Source organism: Ceratina calcarata, unplaced genomic scaffold (assembly GCF_001652005.2).
Source record: "Ceratina calcarata isolate Rehan_Ccalc_2016 unplaced genomic scaffold, ASM165200v1 scaffold449.2, whole genome shotgun sequence".
NCBI classification, from domain to species: Eukaryota; Metazoa; Arthropoda; class Insecta; order Hymenoptera; family Apidae; genus Ceratina; species Ceratina calcarata.
Genome location: NW_017168819.1, coordinates 259,117 through 280,906, shown reverse-complemented (window position 1 = coordinate 280,906; position 21,790 = coordinate 259,117). Strand labels below are relative to the sequence as shown.

Below are 21,790 nucleotides of genomic sequence, written 5' to 3'. Positions count from 1 at the left end.
CGCAACGCGACCTTTGAGAACTTTTACACGGCAATAAATATTTGGGTTGCAGCGTCAAGAGGGAGCTTTCCGGTGTAATCCCGTGGAAAGCCTTCTCGCGACTTGGAATTGAAATTAAGTCGCGCACCAGAACCATTCCCTTCTTGGAATTTTCACAAAGATTTTCCTATTTCGTTCTTCCTTATTCGTTTAAGTAAAAGCTCCTATGTATGCTCCTTTTCAGCTTTCTCACAGTCTTAATTCGATTTAATAAGAGTGAAAGATCAGTGAAGTACTTAAATGTAGAATTATGTTGAACAACTCTTGAAAAATGGACTCAATGGGCAAACTAATTCCTCTGATGTCAAAATGCTAATCACATTCGTCATCGTAAATGGACTACGTTCGTTTCCAAGATACGTTATAGAATTTAACGCATCGAGCCATTACATCCTGTATTTTGGAGCAGAACTGGCGGTTTAAGAGGCGCTCTTGCATTATCATCGCTCTGCGAGTTGAGAGCTAGTTGGACCCAGTAGAATTGACGGTAATCTTGTCTGACGCGTAAAACGAATACTGCGGGATGAACGTGCAAAGTTCTCTGTCGGTTCTGGTATCGTTACAATTGGCTCTTTTTGCTCCGCTATCATTACACTTAATAGATCACGAAACTTCCCCGAGCATAAACGTGAACATGATGTAATGCCAATTGATGTCAAATGTAATTTTATAATAGATAGTAAAATATACATTAAGTTCCAGTTAACTTTTTGCATTCCGTCGAGTGTGACATCAATTTTGTTCATATAAATGATTGACATCTGCAGTTTATATCCGCCATATTTCGTAATACTATTTCTAGTGGACTGCCTTTTTGATTTCAACAACAGGAAGTTATCGGAGATAGAATGAAAAGACAAATTCGGTTAACATCGCTTCTCGACGTAATTCTAAAGCACTCCAGATAAAGGAGATTCTTCGTTCTGATTCGAAGTCTCATTATCGCTGGCCCGAAGTTTGCTGCTTTAAAGATAAGCCAGTGCGTAGATCACGGAGATAAGTTTCTTTTCCTTTAATCACGGTTAGGCAAAGTTTTCTTTTCAGTCGGTCGGTCGAAAACAGAAAGTCCCGGACGCTGTTAACCGCGCGGAGAGCAACTAGCGCGCGTTCCTCTCAAGAAGCAGCAACTTCTAAAAAGTTTCTTAACTATCAAATCATCGGTTATCACGGTTTGCCCATCTTGCCGCGTGTATTCGAATCCCGTTTCGCCCTTGGGCCCTCCACGTTCTCCCTCGGAATCTTTAATTAAATATCCCCTCGAGTAGTCGCGTCGGTGGGTATCCGCGCGGAAAATCAGCGGGTTCGTTTACAATAAAATTATTTAACTGGAAATGAAGAGCTCTCTCGCATAGAGGTTAAAGGTCGTAAATGGTAAAACATTCGAGGGATGAGTAGTTACGATTCGATCGCGTTATAGGTATAATTTCTACTAATTTCTCTTCGGATTGGAAAGAAAATTGGGAAACGGGACGATTACCAGCGCGGAATACGCAATTACGAGTAAATTCCGCGGTTGTTTCCCTGGATCAGAATATAAAGGCCGCGTAATTACGTGGACAAAATTACATCGTGTTTTATAATCAACGTAATCACAACGCGGCTGGCGCATACCGACCGATGAACAATTAACGTTCACGTATCGGACCGACCATTTTATCATATTAATCGTCCGGGCAGATTTCGTGAATCGTTTTCTATCCAGTATCATTTTCCAATCTCTCGTTTGTTTACTGCCGGCCGCGCCGCGACGGAAATCAAACGTGCACCTCCATCCGAAAGATAACGCCTCCTATTCTAGTTCTTAACTTTCTTCATACAACTTCTTCCATTTGTCGTTGTCGTCGTATCGCGTCAGCAAGTCACGCGGACGAAATTCCGCTGGAACGGTGATAAAAGAAACGACGGTGGACGCAGAACGGAGGCGAGGATGGAAGGGCGCAAAAAACTTTGATAAACCAGCAATTTTACGCCGCGAGCTCACCTGAATACTATTTTTTAGAAATATTGTTCACGCTGCATAAATCGATTGGAATACCATGAAGTCTCGCATTCTTTCCTAATTTTGCATGGTGATTGGGAAGGTGGGGGGATTCTGGTCTTCTCATCTTTATTACTTTCTAAAGAGGTTGATACACCTTACTTACACCATACTTCGTAACAGGAAGAGTTGTAGGATTCTTTTATTTTTAATCGCTGTATTATTCATCTATTTTAAAAATCGTAGGACACAATACGTACGAAACGAGGTTTTCGCGCGAGATAGACCGATAGTAGCGCGTGCGGGATAATTGGAGGATTCAGCAAAACGATCAGCAGTCAAACACATTATAACGCGGAATCGCGTCCCGTGAAAACGGCCACGTAAACTTACGTTCAGCCCGGTGGTGTGTCAGCCGTAGATTCACGTAATTAGCGTGCTCGCTGGTAATGAAGCCCCCCATTATGGGCCGGGCCGTCGGTTAATTAGGTTGCCCGTTGATTTATTGCGATCGTGAGGTGTCCGGATGATGGAGGCCGCGTGGTTGCATCCTACGCGTCGCTTCCTTCCATTGAAATATATGTATAGATGAAAACAACAAAAGGCTCGTTTGTCCGGTAATTGAAAGCGTTCCCTCGTTTTTGATTCTGCGTCGATGAATAAGGGGATAATAAGTTCCAGTCGTTCGCTACCGGGTGAACGCGTCGGCATTGATTGGGGGCGATACGTGTACGTGCAATTCCTCTCGATGACAATCGAATAAGATTCAGGAAAAAAAGCGTATCCTATAAATCAAGAGTCAAGGTAAAAGGGACACGCATGGTCGGAAAGAACCCCTGGCAAATTGGCCAGTCTACCAGGAGGAAACAGCGTTCCTGGACGTTGCTTCGAATTTACTTAGCCGCGCGTATAAATCACGCAGACCGCGAGTCCCTGTATATCACCGAAGCCTCTAAGCAAAGCGGTCGCGCGCGTTTACTCCCATATTTATCCGGACAAATTTATGGTGCTCATTTATTATGAAAATTGATATTTCGAACAAGAGAACAGTTCTGAATTCACGCGTACCGTCGCGTCGCGTCGATGCGAATAAAATCAATTTCCGGGCCTGTTGAGCGTCCGGTGGCGTGCGTCGATCGGAAGGATGCACGCGACCGCTTTTCCGATGCGCTTTTATAATAATTCAACGCCGCTCGCAGCCTTTGTTACGCGTTATCGACGAGCAATCATAGCTATAACGTGTTCCGTTGACGGACCTGTGCCACGAAATTCTCCGATTTGATTGAAAGATTTGTGCGTCGAAATTGCTGGATAGAAGAGCTACACGAACTAGAATTTTAAACAATGGTCCATCGCGGTACGTATGAAAAACGATTCTTTCGTGGCTTAAACTCGATGTTAAATTGAAATGCGTTCAGACCGTTTATCCTGTTCGACGAAGTACGCGTTCCAAACGAAACTGGGATTAGTTGGTCGGATTGTGAATTATTTTAACGACATGGCCCAGCCAGGCTCGCCTTCTATTGTAGGATTTCGCCGGTTAAGCGTTCTTTTTATCTGGTTTCATCTATCGATTCTCTGTATTCGGATAAAGTTCGCGGGATCCGGTGGATAGCTAGTTCACTTTAAAATTCATTGTTCATCGACAATGATTTCAGCTTTTATCGAGAAAAGAATTCCTTTGTCCTGACCCCGAGGTGAGGAGCTGGAATAACGCGGTAATCGCGTCTAAGGATAATATTGATTCTGGACGAAAGGATTAACCATGGTCGTGATTAAATATTTGACTGCACGACTTTCTAGCTCCAGATTCTTTATTTAACATTCGATAACGGTGTGGATTAAGGAGGAATTAAAACTGACGATTCGTACAAACTGCAATTACCTGATTCAATTACCCAGCGGTTTCCTTCAATTCGCATCGGATTAATTTGGTTTGAAAAAAGAATTCGAACTACTGTAATTCAAAGTAAAAATTCCGGTTACATTGTGCATTGTGATATTACTTCGGCTTCCGTTGGTAGGAAGAGCTAATTCCTCGAAAGGAGACTTAGACAGACGAGCTTCCGTAGGAAGAGAGAAGGGAAACGAAGGCGAGGATGGAAATTTCATCGGGATTTATTAGCCACGGGAAATCGACTGGGGGTTCGTAATGACCGAGGCATTGCTAATGGGACAAGGGAGGAGAGCAGAGCAAAAAAGTCTGGAACTGGATGCAAACGTAACAACGGCTGATGTAAAAGCGAACAAAATACCGTCAGGTGTTGTACCCATAAATCACGCGCCAGCTTTCTCAGTCTTCGTCGTGACACGTTTCGCGCTCGTGTTCGATTCTGAGAACGGTGCCACTTGCACAAACCTCCTGTCGTCACAGTCAATTTTATTGCACAATTTACAACACAGATTGAGTCGATTATCTGTCTATTACGTTTTCTTTGTGGGTCTCTTCTTACATTAGAAATCAGGACGCCGAGGCGTTTCTAATTGCGAGAAAGATTTGAAATTAGTTCAATTGCACGCGAGATCTCGAAACTCGGAGTCGACGAGAGGAGAAATTGTCGCCGGGACCGAAGTCCCACGCACGTTGCGTCGCTTGTCGCACGGAATCATTAATCAGAAGACGGGTGGCTAGGGATGAAAGGTTTCGTCGCCCGAGCCCGAGAGACCGGAACCTTATCTCGGACAGCGTAATTTTTCTGGTGAACCGTTGGTAATTACAAGGCATTATGAAGCATCGATGCGAGCCGCGGCCTCGTTATAAATCAAGACGGATTCAACGCGCGAGAACCGAGAGAGACTCCTACGAAGAGGGGAAGAGATAAATCACTACGCTCGGCCCGTAGCCGTGCGCCGTGAGCGGAGAGACACAGGGTAGTTTGTGCCGGCGCAGCGCGGCGAGGCGCGGCGAGTCGGTTTTTAAAATTCGCCGATCGGTGAACGGGGTGAACCGACGCGACTGCCGGTTTTATTCGCTTTTATCAGCTTTTCAGCTGGCCCCGTCCGATACGCGGCCATTGTTCAGGCATAATTAGATCGTTCGGCCGCCGGATCCGCGGTGTATTTATTACCTTCTATGCGAACTCGGCTCGCAGGTGGTATGGCCTGTCCGCGAGTGTGCGCGTGCATTCATGTACGAACACGCGAAACGGCGAGCCCGGTCACGGCAAACGGCAGGCGATAACTCAGTCGGCAGGTATATAATTATCAAACTGCGTAATTGTTAATTATTGTGCCATTGTTGGCGACCGGTAATTAATGCGGTGCCAAACTCCCCCGGTACGCGTCTCACGCGATCGCACGATTGATCGGCGAAACCCTCGCCTTTTTGCATCCGCCCTCGAACGACCCTTAAGTGCAGAGGAAGTCGGACAAGTGCCTTCTTAGCTGAAAACAAGAGTCAACTAATTTGTGTGCATTGTTCTTCGCGTTTCCCACGACTCTCGTCAAGCCGTGACTCATCCCAGACTTACACCTTCAATTTGCATTACAAACAATTTTATGTTTTATGCGTATTTGTTTGTTGCGTAACATGAAATTGCATTGAATTGTCCTAAAAGAGATTGTCTTCCCAGAATTCGATTGATTCGATCATATTCAAATCGCTTTGTCTTCTCTTGACACTGCTTTAATTGCCCGCTGTCCTTGAAATTGCTTTCTAGCATTCGGAACGCTCGGACAGGGACATTATATTTTACGGTTACATGTTTCACTGGTTATCGATCTCGATCTGGCAATCAGCGTTCACCAGGTCGAGATGCGCTGGTAGCTGTCTGCGCGCGGTGCCCGCGGAAAATAAATCCAGTCGGTGGGCGGGCGGGCGCGATCGATCATTCCCGCTAATTAATTCATCCGTCAATTAGCAACGCCGCGTGTGCGTGGAACCGTCCTCTCGCGCTTAAGAGATTCTGACCGCGTGAACGCGATAGAAGGAAAGACCGAAAGAGAAAGGAAGATGCCAGGGTGGGTAAAAGAAAAAAGAAGGGTGCGCCACTCTGGGAATTTAATTAAACCAAGAGCGGAGAAGCGAAGGGTAAGGCGATACAAGAAGCCTCGGCATCGACGCCACGTTCTTTCGACTAGCCTTCCTAATGATATTCTCACTACGCGACGAAATGCAAGGGCCTAATTTCGCGTCCGTTCTTAAGCGCTTCCTATCTTTACTCGCAAAACGATGCTCGGCTTTTTCTGCTTGTTCACCGGAGCGGTGCTCTCGAATTCTCTACGCTACACGATTCACCTAAAAGTTACTAAGCACCAAGACGTTTCGTATTCAAACCGTTTACCGAATCGTCGCCTTTTAAACCTTGCGAATATGGAAGTCTCCCACTGTAAAAGTCGTTCACCCCCCACGGTTAAGAAGGGGATGCGCGAATCTCGTTCGTAGCCGGCAGTGATTTGTGAGCAGAATGTTGCTCCATTAGGGAGGCGTTTAGGGAGACGCTTTTCCTCCTTCCGGCTACACGCTGTCGTAAGGCTTTATCCACTGGAGTCATATCTGCCTATGCATCACAGCTTGATGCACTAGCCCGACATACTTACATACGTATATTCGACGATACTCAGACTGAAATCTTTTGAAAGAACCATTTATTCCTGTCTCGAGTAATGTCCTTTACCTCGTATCCGTTTTAATCGCGATAATTTTTAATTAGCCAATTTTTCAATACATCCGCGAGATACGAACACCGCCGCGAAACATTGAAGCCTAACTGTGTTCGGGCTCGCGTTCACATGGATTCAAAGGACGGGCGCACAGTTTTTATCGACAGCCCGAGCCCGATAATTAATTATCGTTCGATGGATATTACACCGGTCTCACCGGCTCTACTCTATTTCACCTATCCGGCTTACAATGCAACAACTGCCGTTACCGGAAATAAATCACGCCATTTTCGACCGAGCGTGACTAGTCCATTAGTCATTAGCGCGTCGCTTATTACGATTCCCGGTCCGACTAGATGCTGCGCGGCTAAGGAGAGTCTAATAAATTATAATTAGATCACCGAGTCACGCGGGGTGGTCCTTGCTCGATTCGCAGCTTCCGAGTGCATTATAGACGCCTCCTTTTGCCTAGCGGAGATATAAATCACGAACGTAATGTTGCAGGCCCTGTCGAGAACGGCCACCGTGGCTGTCCGAGTAAAAGGCCTCCCTTGTAACAGGGTTCTTTCCTTTTCTCGAGCTGCCACTATCAGATCGGTGGCACCTCCTCTTGCCAATCGCCTTGCTCGGCGTTACTCTTAATTGATTTGAAAATTGCGACCCCAGAGACGGCGAAAAGCGGCCTCGAAGCACGCGATCGTCCCCTTGCTCGCGAGATATTATCTCCTACGGTGGTGCAGCAAATGCTTGTACCGTTTCCAACGACTGTTCCTTCGATTACGACTCGTACTTCTCCTTGGCCGTAGACTTGTGTAGTTGTATGGAAGTATCATTAACAAGAAACGTGCGATTCGACTACTTTAGGGAAAAAATCTCTATTATCTGCGGAAAGCTGACTGCTCCAGACGTTTCCTAAGTAAAGTCTTGGTGAAGAGTGTTTTTATGGAAAGAGCAGTCGCATTTCCTCTCTTTCCTTTTCTTTTCCTAGGAATCGGTTTTGAGTAGGAATGAAATTTCTCGGCGGAACTGGAAACGGTGGATATAATTGATCGGAGGATCCAGATGGGGGTCGACTTAATCGAATGCAGATTAAAGTTCGCATCACCCAGTCGAAATTAGTTTTCGCTGCTAACAGCATCATCGGGAATGGGGCTGCGTGACACGTTCATAAAGTCGGAGCAAAAACGAACGAATTTGGCACGGATCCAGCGGCCTCCACCAGCCTTTTCCACATAAATCACCTGGCCCCCGGTACCCCCTTCTCGCGCGATATTGGCGAGGGATTTGAAACAGGAAAAACGAGCGAAAAATAGGATAGACTCGGAACAATCGCGAAGCGCGAACGTCGTGCCACGCTTGAGCATTAGCCTCGGGTCACGAATAAGCCGATTTATCGATCAACGTCGTGAACATTTTTCGACTGTGATCAGAGAAAAAGAAGATTCGTTGAGATTAAAAATTTGCTCGGAAAACGATTTCTTCTTCCCTTTATATTAAAGCGCATGCTCTTCGTACTAAAGTCTTCACGTTCGCGTTGTCTTCATATCCATGATGTTTTGATGTCTTCGATATCTACTGAAGAGAAAACGAGACGAAAAAACATAGACGAAATCCAAGAGTATTCATCAATACAACAATAATCTATGAAATGGACAGTTGAAAAAACTAAAATGATAAAACGCTATGGTACATACGAGTGCGAACCCAGAGAAAAAAAACGATAATTAAAATCAGAAACAACAACGAAAGGAACTCTAGATAAATATAAACCAAGATAGAGTAAGGGTAGAAGGCACGAAAGGGTGAGAAAAATAGATGGGCATCGCGATATGAAATTCACTAAACGTCAATAGGTTAATGCGATGAACGCATTATCGGCAAAACAGTTCCAAACCTTTTGACAAGTACGGGTAGCCGCGTTGTCAGTTTGGTGATCAGTCCATTATCACCGGTACCGCAACCTGTTCGTTAAACATCCGCCCGATCATATGTTTGCTCTATCCATTTAACTGAAATCGAAGAAAAATAAAAAAATAACTGCTCATCTGCGTTCAGGGTAAGACGTGAGCGTGAATGAAATGATCGTTTGATGCTCATTCAAGCCGTTGAATGGTCAAACGCTGTACGCTGGATGCGATCGAACCGGTTAATCTGCATCGTATATCTGGAAGAATCATCGAGATGACTGCGGCACGAGGCCTCTATCCACTATGCATAGACAGCGGCCCGATTCGCGGCTGTACGAATCTCGTTTTCTCCTATAGCCTCCATAGCTTCTCTTCTGACCGAGATAAGCCGTGTTCTCGGCTGAATCCTTAAGGATGCACGTTGCGAACCCTCGGCGGAGGGAGTAACGGCCAGATAAGAGACGGGTCGGGGTATCGTTGCGAGCTATTCCAAGGCACGTTCGTCGAAACACGGTAATATTAATAGCGTAGCTGTTTCACCCTTTCGACCCCTTCTCGATATCCTTCCCAGTAATTTTCGTAATCCCCGATACCGGCTCGGTAAATATCAAAGCACTCTCCGCTTTCTGATAGCCCCTCATCCTCCACGTCTAGTCTCCCCGGACTTGACTAGTGAAACCCGGAGCGTCTGGTTAGATTTTTTTGATACTCGTTCATGGATTAAATCTGTACTCCAAATTTCTTACAATACAATAAAAATTGGCTGTGCTCTGTGATAATCGGAGTATTGATTCCAACAATATAAATAGCCTACGTCACCAGGTTGGATTTCATTTCTTTACAAATAGCGAACACGAAAGAAAACTTATATAAAAGTTTTCCCTGAAACTCTAGCGAGTGCATCGAGCGCACCAGTGGTCACTATTGGATGATACGCTACGGGTCGCACGGGCGATCCATCATTCCGCGTCACCGACGCACCATGCTACACGGTCCGGCATAATTTGTTCGCTCGATTAGATATTGAAAAGCTGTAAACCCGGTCGGCCTGGTCTACCACGAGTAAAGCAAGGGACTCGCATCAGCCATACACGAGCGATGTTGCGTTCGCCCTGTTCCTATCGTTCCTGATCGCAATAGCCGAGATTGAATCTCGCGAGGTGTCCACAAAATAATCAGCCTGCCGACGCGTATAGTATTCGCCAGGTAAAACGTATATTCGCGTCAACTAATTCCCGAATTTCGTGTAAAGTCACCGAATTGACTACGGAGCATGAATGAGCAAAACCGATGTAGGCAAATGTTATATCTTTTGTGTATCAAATTTTCTATAAATCCATGAAATCCCCAATTTATTACATTAAAATCAACAGATATTTCCTTGCGTTTTTTTCTTGGCCAGGTGGTCATTATTTTTCTGTCTTATCCAGTACTGTTGTTTTACTTTTTCAGTCACATACAGTTAAGAGTAATTTGATTAGAAGTTTTTAGATAGTTTTGCGATTTCTTACGATTTTACACAGAATCGGTCGATCGAATTTTATGCTACTATCGCACGTGCGTCGCCCTGTGCACAGCCATGAACGGCCCGCCGTACAAAAAGTTGGGTGGGCCACCATTGTTACGCAGTCCACTTGTTTCGCTGGCCGATGCCTCTTCGATCCATCCAATTAAATGTCCACTGGTCTTGAGAGGCAACAAAGTCGAGAGGGAACATCAAAATCCAACCCACGAAACGAGATACCGAAAGCCCGGACAGAAGCTCGAGAGAAGGAGATTGGAATCCGAGCGGACGCGAGATGAAGGAATTCATCACCTGGCGGAAGATGTCCCCAGCATTTGATCCGTTTCTCCGTCGCCTCCGTTCTGGTCGCGCCCAGGATTCTCTCAGTTCGTCAGCAAAAACCATCAGACTTCTGTCGGCACTCTTCTTTAAAGTAAACCCTTCGGGGTTTATCAGAAAAGCGTTCTGCTATTCAAAGCAATTTGCACATGAAATGCATTTTCTCGTCGATAGAAATTTCGAAATTCGATTATTTTTTCTAATCATGACTTTTCATCATTGTCGTTTAAAGAAATTGAACGTAGTTAACGCGTCACTGTCAAAGTGTTAGCTTGAGTTATAAGGCGTTTCACGTGTCTTCGCCGGATAGATCAATTTACTTCCTAGCGTCAGATACGAGCGTGATTTCTTTTCGGATATTAATTGGACGACCGACAGATGGTCCGACCGAATCAATCAATGGTAGAATGTACATCTCACGCATCAACGAATGTATATCTTTGTTCGTATTCAATTAAACCTGAATTAAAAGAGGAACTATTCTTTTCTAAATGTTTAATTTCGCGTCGAGTAGTATCTGCCAGGTCAATTTGGCCTGGTTCAGGTTGGACACAGAAGAGGTAAACGCGGATTCGTGGGGACCTTGGACGGGCTTACCGGCCCATTCGTCACCGGTTGACACCGGTACCGATGCGTTTTTGTCTTCCTCCTTGGACTTCTCCCTCTGGCCGATTTCTGTCCCTCGCATCCTACCGATGAAAGTCGATGGAAAAAATTCACCGCGATCCCGGAACGTGCCTCTGCTCCCCTCGTTTTTACTTTATTCGAGACAAGTCCTTTACGTTTTGATACGGTATAGTTACTCAATATTTTTAGCACTGTATCACATCAAACCAGCTGGTAACAAAGAATTATTAAACCTTGTCTGACATCCTCAAACTTGACTAACGCCTCAGAAAGAACTTTAGTTTATCGAATAGGGGAAGATAAATAAAACTTGCATGGACTTTATTTTACATTGGCTGACACAAAATAGGAACGTTTGTTGGTTACAATAATGATTAGAACTAGTCTGCGAAAAGGATGCCGGGTCGCGTAAATGGGACGTTTCTGTTCGTCGAGTTATCGGCTCATAAGCGCCGCGACAAAAACGAGCGAGATAGAGGCGAACGGCCGCTAATCCAGTTTTCTGTGAGCCTTGATTGCACGACTCCACGCCACGTCGCCCACGCCACTCGTATCGCCGATCTCAAAAGCCTATGACCTAATTAAAATTCTACGTAGCACCAAAGGTTTCAGCCATACCAATTTTACTCTCTATTCTGTTTCAATTTTTTCATTTTAATACATATACATATGTGTATGAGGATTATTTGGTTAGGGGTTAGAATAAAAATTATGAATAAATTTGAAATTTGAGTCAAGGTTAATACATTGGGTAAGCTCTCTGCCCTTTACTTTCAATTAATTTTGTTCACTAACGATGGTGATGTGTAAAATCCTCGGAGCACATAGATAGTAAGCGAACGTCAATATTTGAAGCGGAATGATCGATCTGGATCGCAACGAACAAGTAATTGCGATTGCTCTCTAATTATGTACCAAGCGTTAACGCTTTTTTTTTTTTAAATCTAAGTCCATGATCGATAGATAGCTCGGGGGCTATCTGGAATAAAATGTACAGGACAAAAATGAAAGATTCGGAGAAAAAATAATTGTCACCGATTAAACCAATCAGATCACGCCTGTTTCGAGACAGTTTGGTTAACGAGCCAACTAATCGGTGGTGTGACTAATTAATGCGTTCAGAAACACCGTAGCAACTTTGTCACGACCGATCATCTCTGTGTTTATCCTAAGGGGTTGCGCGTAATTATACGTAAGGGACTCGCTCTAACGAGACCGTTAATAAAAAAAATGTTCCTCGCTAATCGAAGCTCGCTCTTTAACCAACGCGATTTCGCGCCGCGATAATCGTTGATTACACGTTTTATCGGAGCACTCGACGCGTTGTTACTTCGCCGATTATATGCTCCCAATCTCGATTACGCTAAGTATTGTTTGGTCACGCGTGTAATTTTCACCGGAAAATCGTTACTACATACACACATACCGCGTGATCTCTCCCATTGCCGATTCAATTAGGCTAATGCGATGGCTCTCTTATTGAGATGGCCTGCTCATTTTTGCTTTCATTGGTGTAGTCGAGATTTTACTCGTAAATGGATTATCCAAATTGATATTGTCCGGAAAATTGAAGGGGATTGCAGGATATTTTATTTGAGGGTATAATTTTGATTTTCTATTTTTGTAACATATTTCATGATAAATTTATTGGAATGAATTGAGTAATGTTATTACACTGAAACTACGTAGAATACGTACCTTTCTACATTGTATCGCATTAAAATTCCAGCCAGCTAACAGTAATTTCGAGAACGCTGGGGACTGGGTGAGCTGGGGTGGGTAGGGTATGTACGATCGTTGAAATATGATGAAAATGAGTCGATGCTCGACGGTGAAATTACGGTAGTAGATACTCGCGCGAATTATTGACCCAGATTCTCGGCCGCATCTTCGTTCATAAAAAACAGTAGGGCTCGCATCAGTCAGAATTATCTCTCGCGGCAATAACTTTGATATATGCGCCCTGTGTACACGTGTGGGCGACTCATTACGTTAAGTCACGACCGAGTTGACTCCCCTAATCGAAGGTTAAATCGTGCCGCATGGCTGGACTCGATGTCTGTATTTTATTAACGCGCTGGCCGTGAACGTCGCGCGGAAGGGTTGAGGCGAGAGAAAAGCTCTCCGATTCGTGAACCGGCCACAACGGCCAGACGAGAGTGACAGAATTATTCATGAAGATCTGTGCTACACTTAATTCGTTAGGCGTTTCGAACAGCAAACTACGATCTCTTGTCGGGTTCCTCGGTTGGTACCCTTGGTCAACATTTGATAATATCTCGAGACATCTACCGAAGGAGTACTGGAGAACTTTTCCAAGAGAACACGGTTTACATTCTTTGGTCTCCCGGTGGAAAACTCCGAGTCGAGAAAGTTTCGAGGATCGCGCGTGGACAAGAGTTGTCGCGAGACTACTTCGAGATACAGTTCTACCTCCTAGAATCCTTAAGCTTCTACTGCAATTCCCAGACGTATTGTCCTTAATTGGTCTGCAAAACAAACTTGCCGCAATCTTATCATACTCAACTACGTTGTTTCATTTTTAAAAGTACCTCATGATTAGATTACGGGAGGAATCTACCTGAGCGCTTCTGGTGGATCGGCAACAAACCCGTGGAGCAACGCCGAGTCCCTTTCTCGAGTATCGGTAAAAAGGCCCGTTTCTGATCTCGGGGTTTCGTCGCCAGATCGTGTTGTAAGTACGCGGGGCCCGTTGGTTGGGCCCGTCGCTGTCTACTTTATCGGTTCGGAGTTACCTCGAAGAAGGCATAGGAGGGCTGGGGCCGGTCCATGGGGCCGTTCGGGCCTCGTCGAAACCGGTTTTGACGCGGGGCGTGCACAGATCTCTCGGTGGAGATTTGAATTTCACCGCAAAGAGTGGATCCTCTTCCTCCTTCTCGCCGCCCTTCCCCTTTCCCGAACTGGGAAGAGGAGGCAAGGCTCGCGGCCTGGTACGAACGGAGGGTAGCTCGATGTTTTCTCCTGCGTCGTTTGTTTTCGGCTCGCTCTTACGCGTTTCAAGAACGATTACACGCTCCTTTAGCATGGATTTTTGACGGGCCCGCCTCGAAGTCTTTATCTGACCATAAAATAATTCACTTGTTCCCTTTTTCCCACTGGGTCGAAATCGTTAGGATTTATCGGCGGACTTCGAGTCTCTCCAACGTGCGAAAGAAGAACGGCATGTGGATCTTGATCGGTGTAAAGTAGACGCGAGGGACAGGCTGGCTGGGGATTCTTCCGCTGGCCGAGTGTAAACGACACGCTCTTAAAATCTGACGCGCGACAGGTGCTCCGGTGGCCACGCTGGGAGGGCCGACGCGTCCTCGAAATTCGGGCTCTCACACTTTTTCGAGCATAAGCTCGTTAATCAGCCATGAAGGCCTTTCTTGTAACCTCTTTGCACTTGCTTCTTTAACTCCTACTTAGCTTGATCATTGCTCTCGACCAGCTTGCCTGTTCTATTCCATGATAAAATTTTCTAATGTTCATCTAACGTTCAGCCGTGAGCAATTAAAACACTTATTTTATATATGCAGCACTCATGTAAATAGGAATGCAGTTTTGTATACAAGTGCATCGCGATAGAAATATCAATCTCAAAAAGCTTAATAAGCTTTCTTGTTTGCATACGGTTTCATTGTTAGTTCTACAACCTTGTCACTCGTCGGTTTCATTTATGCTTATACACCCTCGAACTTTGTGTACCGTAGCTCAGCAACGAGACGAGGTTTAATCTCCGCATAATCGTGGTCTCGACCAAGTAGAGGGGAGTCAGAACTGGGTACGGTAGTGGTCGTCGGCCCCTGTTCTGGTGAAAGATAGCGGCGGCCTGAAGACCGCTTCGAATGCTATGTGTCGAGATTCAAATAGCATTCGAAACGAGGTCCTGCGAGTTTTGATAGAGTTCCGTTTTTCAACAAGGAACATTCGATAGCAGTTGACTACATTCATACAGAAGCTGCCCGATTTCTATCATCTACGAAGCTTATTAAAAGTTGGAAGTTTTGTCGAGACTTTCAAGACGTTCTCGTTTCAAACGAGAGCCGAAACGATTTGAATCACCGTGGTTATTGAATAACTTGGAATTTCCTTCGAGGCAAGTTTCGAGCGGCCATCGCAGAGATTCTCCACCTCTCCTCTTCTTTCCGGGGCCTCACGGTGTCTACTCACGCGAAGGGTCGTAGGAGGCCCGCGGGAGTGGGACGCAGAGTGGTTGTACCAGGGGAAACGAAAGGGAGACGAGGAGAGGAGAGGCTGGAGCTAGCGACGAGTTGCTTGCCTCTAGCTAATCGCACGAATTTTCAAACGATCGCTTCGCACTTGAACTAGTTGGCTGGCTACGACACTTCATTGTTTACGACGCTGGATGAGTCGGAGGCCATGCTGGATTCTTCTCGTCGCTGTAAATCAAAATTATAAGGTGAAACACGCTTCGGGACATGCATGTCCAAGGGATACACCGATTAAGCTTCTTTCTTCTGGCCCTTTTCTTACTTTCACATTCTTTTTCACGTAATCCTCACTTCAGTCGATCCTTGGGGGCTGTTGACCAAACGAGAACAGCTCATATAAACAAATTATATTCTGCAGAATAATGACAATAAACATGTGTTCAATTGTAAATAGTGGAAATAAAAGTCTTCAAGTGCTGAAATAGGTTTTGTATTATGTATCGTCACAGCAGTCGTAATTGTTTCCAGCAATTTACGATGGCGAACTGGTTTGACCGTAAGCGCCTATCGTATCTCGGCTTATTGTCGGCCACTAAAAGCTAGTTATGAAACATTCGGAAAGTAGGATATTTGTGAAGGTTTTTACTCCCGGTAAGCAACTATGCTATAATGCCTCTCAACCATTAAGTCAAACCGCGTTCACCGTCTCCAAGGAGCATAAATCACGGGCAAAGGCCTTCCCTAAGGAAGGTACAGGTAACAAGCAATTAACAATGAGCCGCTGTTCGACTCAGGTAGCAATTATCTACCTAGAAATCGATAAGTCGCCGCCAAAAACACGTCGTCGTCCATGCACGCAATTAAGGAGTAAACCTTTGCCTGGAAATGTTGATAACTAATGGCCGAGTGTCTCCCATGAAGCAATTAAATATTGAGTTTGAAACGTTCTATATACGTAGAAGGATTTGTTTTTTTCTACTTCGACTAACGAAGGTTGGGTCAATTGCGCGTCGACCAATTAGTTTCGAACGGGAGACAGCGGGTATGAGATTATTCGGTTTTTCCAGTTCCCGAAATTCATAGACGAGCGGATGTTGGCGAGTATTTTGATACTTCGAAACATGTGTACGTCCAATGTACGCGATTCAAATCATATCGTGAAAACCGGATGATGAATTCCGAAGAGCAAGGTACGTATCGTACCAGATGCTGTTCCTGTTATCGAACAGGCGGTTGCACCCCGAAAAATATCGAAAATCCATGAGTCGAAACCAAAACTTTTATGCGATATCGTCGCTTTATTTAGCTTTCATTGTAACCGGGCAAAATGGAATGTACAGTGAAATAAAATTGTTCACTATCGCACGTTTCTATATTCTGTAATCTGATTTCTCTTACTCTATTGTCCCATTATTATTTCGCTCTGAAAATGAGAAAAGAAAAGAGAACGACGATATTTCTTTGGAAATTAACAAGTGCATCGAAATTCCTGCGATTCTGATTGTTCAGAAGAGCAGAGGTGGTAAAGAGGATATGCACCGGATTTTACGAATTCCTTCATGTGGATTTGTAAACAACAGTTCATCGAACGAGCGAGAATCGCAGTCGCCGCGTGTTATTCGAGCGGAACTCGGGGCCCCTCGCGAGAAGCTCGACGTAGACCTAAGGTTGAGTCTAGGGTCCCAGCCATTTTTCCACGCAGCATCCGCGAGCAACGGTCCAGTCGGGGAACCGGAGCCCCCACCTTCGGGGCCCTAGTTGTGTGTGTTACCCTGGCACCACGCTGATCGTGTTGCGTGCTCGTGTGGTACCTTCCACGTTCCCCGCGGCCAGGTGAGTCCACCGCAAGCTGAGTTATCTCGAAGCTACTTTAGAAGAGATAGGGCCCCGGCAGAGAGCCACGGAGCTGGGTTCCTGGCAACAATGACGCCCAGTTGAACTCGGGGAGTCGCCACACTCTTCTCTGCTCCTGCGAAACGCGGCTTCGTGTCACTCCGTTCGAAACGCCGAAACTTGATTACAAAACATACAAGACAGGTGCCTCAGGTCGTGTACCTGTCCAAGTTCTACGTGCATTGCTGATAAAGATCTCCTGGGAGAAGGAGCAACAACGACGATTTTCTAAAAATTTCTTGGGAAAAATGTTCGCATGAAAACATCTCTCGAGCTTTATTTTCTATATTATTCTTATAGAAGGTTGATCTATCAATTAACGTGGCTCGTTCAGTGACTTTATTCTTTCCTGCGCGTTACGGATTTCACAGTGAATGGTGAATTATCAACGGTGGAGGCGCGATGTGACCCCGTTCGGTTCTTAGTGGTACTCCGTGGCGGTCAGGATAGGTGTGATAAAAAAAACCGGAAGGAAGATGTGCGAGTGTGGTGGCGAGTGCGCCGAGGACACGATGCGCTGGCAGCTACGTCCGAGTGATTTGTGAATTGCTGACACAAATCTGCTGAAAGTGGTGCAAAAGGAAACAGGAAATAAGGAGCAGGTGAAAAAGGATAAGGTGCGACAGGGTCGAAAGTCAGGCAAGGAAAATTCTGGCCGATAACGAGCCTCGACCGGCTGAGATGGCCACCCTGGGCCTCTCCAAGGTCTTCATACTGGACAAGTACTTCACGGAGCTGCAGAAGTTCTGGGAGACCGAGAAGAAACTGCAAGGTACGCCACTGCAAGGTTCGGTCTCGATCCTCCTTTTCTCGTCCCTGCCGTGTTTTCATGGACGCTGCACGATGTAAATGCAACCATGGGAGGGGAGTAAATGGCGGACGAGCATTGCGGTTACCCTTTCCGCTTTTGTCCTTTTTTCTCCAGCATCGCTGTTTTTAGAAGAACGATTTCTCGAAAAAGAATAAAGTAGATTCAGAAAGGGAATCGGTAAAGAAATAATTAAACCTCCTCAGTGCGAGATGAAAGCGCGCGTGAATTAAGAGCGTATCTTTAATGGCCCTTGAAAAGCTCTGCCTGGCTAGAATGGCTTCATCTCTGCGTTTCATTCGTGCCTCTCGTCTTTTTTTTACGCTCCCGTCAAAGCCCTTTATTCAACGTTCAAGCCGTAATCAAGTTACAAGTGGCTACTCTTTTTCCGTGCCGGCTGGCTATCATATTTTCGGAATGCCAGCTTTTCAACGGCCACTAAAGGACACCTCTGTGCGCTCACGGTTACGGCCCTGTTCACCTGAAAACTACGAAGACCCGTGCGGTTACCTGTCGAAGTTACCCAGAGTTTTACAGTTAAAACAGTCTACGCGGTTTCTCCGCGTTGATTGCTTGCGCCGCATTCTTGCCATCAGATAAACGGGTTCGCGTTTTCCCAGGAAAATCCTACTGGATTTTCCTTTTACGACACCATTGTAACGTCGATTGCTTCGGTCATAACAACTCAGGTTCGAAGTGTTTGCTTTATTAACTCCTCGGCTGGAGAATGATTAAGAGTTTTCCTTCCTTGATGAAATTCATTTGAAAATGGGTCGTTAGATAAAGAACGTATTCATAATATCTGATAATAGAATCTTTCATTAGTATTCGTTCACTTAAATTGTTTTTGAATATAACAAGAGTTGTATGAAGGCATTTACGTATCTTTTTCCAAGATTTTCTATTTCTCCGAAATTACGTCGTGTACAATTCGCGACACGTACGCGTAATCTCCCAGATGCGAGAGAGATTAAAATTTCGGAGCATCCTACACGTCCACGTTTTCAGCCTCCGGCTCTCAACCCCTTTAGCTTTTTCTTTTAATTCTGCATGCGTTTTCTACTTTCTCGCTTCCGGTTCCGTTGTTCCGCACATATCCCAGTCTCCGAGCGGTTAACGAAATTTATTATCTCATCACGGTTTATTTTCCTTCCACCTCCCGCGATAGCAATCGTAATTCTTACTTTATACATTAATCCCCCCGAGGCATATTGTTTCCCCTCATAAACCACCACGCACTGAACCATTAAATGCTTTATCATCGTTTCTTATGCTATTCGTTAAACGAACAAGCGAGCAATGGGCGAGGCAAGCATCCACCTATGAGAAAGAGGAACAACAGAACTCTCTCTCTCTCTGAATCATCAACGTTTGGCCGGCTCTTCCATGCACAACTTTTGCCCTCGTCACGACTCTTTTCCTCTTCTTTGGTTTGCGCCCCTCGCTTCTTTCGCTCTCACGCCCACGCGCCTCCCGTTGTGCATTTTGTTTACGTCTCGTCCGAGACCTTTTTTGCATCGTGGCATTTGCGAGAAATTCGATTTCCGTCGTTGATTAATAAAAACGAAACAAACAGATTTCTGTAAATGACACTTAATATTAGAACTACCGGTCTTTAGTGGAAAAACGTCCATGCAGTTTTATTTAGTGTTGAAGATACCGCGTTTGCAGGAATCGTTCAGAGGATCGATACGGTCACATGAGTAACGGAATGCCGATCGCACGGTCCCAATTACGAGGGCAAAGGTGTTTCGATCGAACGATAAGCGAATAAGAGCGAGACAGATAGGATGATAGAAGGAGGACAGGAAACGGTTACAGGTCCCCGGACATCGTAATTACATTTCTTGTAGGAAAGCACGCGTAATTGTCTTCGGGACGTGGAAGATCTTTCGAGATATCGTTGCATTGTGCCAGTACGTTATTTAGCAATTATCCCGCTGGAGTAATTAATACTTTTTCAACCACCGTCATTAAAGAGTCCGTTCGTTCCTCGTCCCTTTTTCCCCATTAATCGCCGCGGACTCGGTTATATCAGACAAGTAGCGTTCGAGTTTATTTATCAGGAAGAAAATCGCGTTATGAATTTTAATTCGAAGCATTTTTTTGGTTGAACCAATTGGATTTCTCGCTTTAATGTTTTCCACGAACCGTTGAAGCAACTGGTTTCAGCGGTCGGTGTGAAACGCATCCGAGGGCCCGCACAGCCTTGAGATCGTTAACGATCGCTTTCGGCAACCGGTCGACCGCTCGCGTTCTCGTGACCTTAAGCCACGAATTCTTCCAGGGAGAACAACATTCTTCTCATAGGAAGTTGAAAGATCTAACCGTATAATGCTCTACGCAATCGTAAAAAAATGTAGTTACGACGAACTCGACTGGAATTCCTATTACTATTGGTTTTGTTACAATTGAAAAAAAGACGTCATTACTCTCTTCCGTTTCATTTTCCTGTACGCAGTGACCTGTGCGTATTAAGGAAAACGAAAATTTTATAAAATGAAGATGAATCCCAATCTGTATTGTACACAGAACATTCTTCGATATTACGTTCTTCCAGTTCAATCTAATGAAGAGTATACTCTTGTTTCATGCTTTGCGGATGAATTCCAATCTACAAAACCAATAGCCTGTAATATTCTTCCGATATTGTATTTCTCAATTTCGATTTGATGGAGGATTCGAGACGGAGTTCTTTGCAAAAAGGAAAATCCTGTACTTCCTGAACAAATTTAGTGATAAGCTTTTACTTCGTAGTCAGTATCGAAGAACATGCAGAATATAAAAAATCATATACGTATTATCATTTTGAAAGTTTTATCTAGATTGCTATAGTTTCCTATATTGAAAATATCTTATTTTGCATACATGTAAATTCGCAGTTTAATGGTAAGATTCAGCCGAAACAGAAAAGGACTATCTAGTACTCAATGAGAGGAACATGCGACATCGTTTACGAAGGAAACTAACTATAAGATCCTGTACTTTCTCGTTGCTCGTTCTTGAGTTCAGGCACGCGGTGCAACGGCCTAAGCGAGTGCTCGACCATCGCAACCGGCCAGCATCCCTGCGCACCACGTGTAAACATGAACGCGCATTATGCATAGGTGACCAGTGATAGTAGCGATGGCCTCGAGTGCATTCCGTGCGAGAACTTCTTTAAAAGTCGCCAGACCGCATCAGAGCTTAATCTCGTATATTTTATAAGAGATCATTATGAATAAATTCACTCGGAAATAGATTTCTTGAAATTGTATCAAACAATAAAAAATGTAATCTAATTCTATATAAATAGCGGAATAATTTGAACGAACAGATCGTAGGATATTTGCATAAGGACGACTAGTACGCATTAAGTAGAGTAACATTTAGCCGAGTAGATTTTGCGCAGATTAGTGCGCGCATAAATTGCGCAGCATTAGAGGGGTAGCTGGGTCACCACCTGAGGTACCTTCTAACTCTTTTCCCTTTATATGGGTTTGTTGGCGACGTTAATTTAAACCAGAAAACATGCGGTTTAAAATTCCAAATGTATTATAGTACCGGTCGTATTTCGAATTCAAGGCGTTTTTATTCAGTCCCGCGAGGTTACAGAAGCACACTTTCAGTATGGTACTCGTGGCACGATCGAAAGCTCGCGAAACGAGAAAATCGTGTAGGTCCGATGACCGAGCTTGTACACGCGTGTACGACCATTCCTCTTTGTGCAGGTCGCCTTAAGCGCTGCTCATACCGCGGACACATTGCTTCAGATGTATCTTGCGCGCTAATAGGATAGGTTTAATCAAAGTTGAATGAGGTACGCATTTGACGAAGTTGAATACCACAGAAAAGTAGTTAATCCGTTATATAGGAATGTCTTCTTTAAGGATGCGGGCTATATCCACCGAATGGTGGAGGGAATTGCGGCGGACTGAG

General features: G+C 44.9%; 1 protein-coding gene across 2 annotated transcripts in view; it reads left to right on the top strand.

Moving 5' to 3' along the window:
* Positions 1-21,790, top strand: part of dachs (unconventional myosin-IXb-like dachs) — a 57,976-nt gene that overhangs the window by 19,878 nt on the left and 16,308 nt on the right. The window contains exon 1 of one of the 2 annotated variants that reach the window (XM_026815434.1): positions 17,428-17,836. The exons of the other annotated variant lie outside the window; for it this stretch is intronic. Coding sequence (XP_026671235.1) covers positions 17,746-17,836 — 91 coding nt within the window. The 5' untranslated portion in view covers positions 17,428-17,745. Of the gene's footprint in view, positions 1-17,427; positions 17,837-21,790 lie in introns of those variants that run through there. 2 annotated transcript variants of the gene reach the window in all.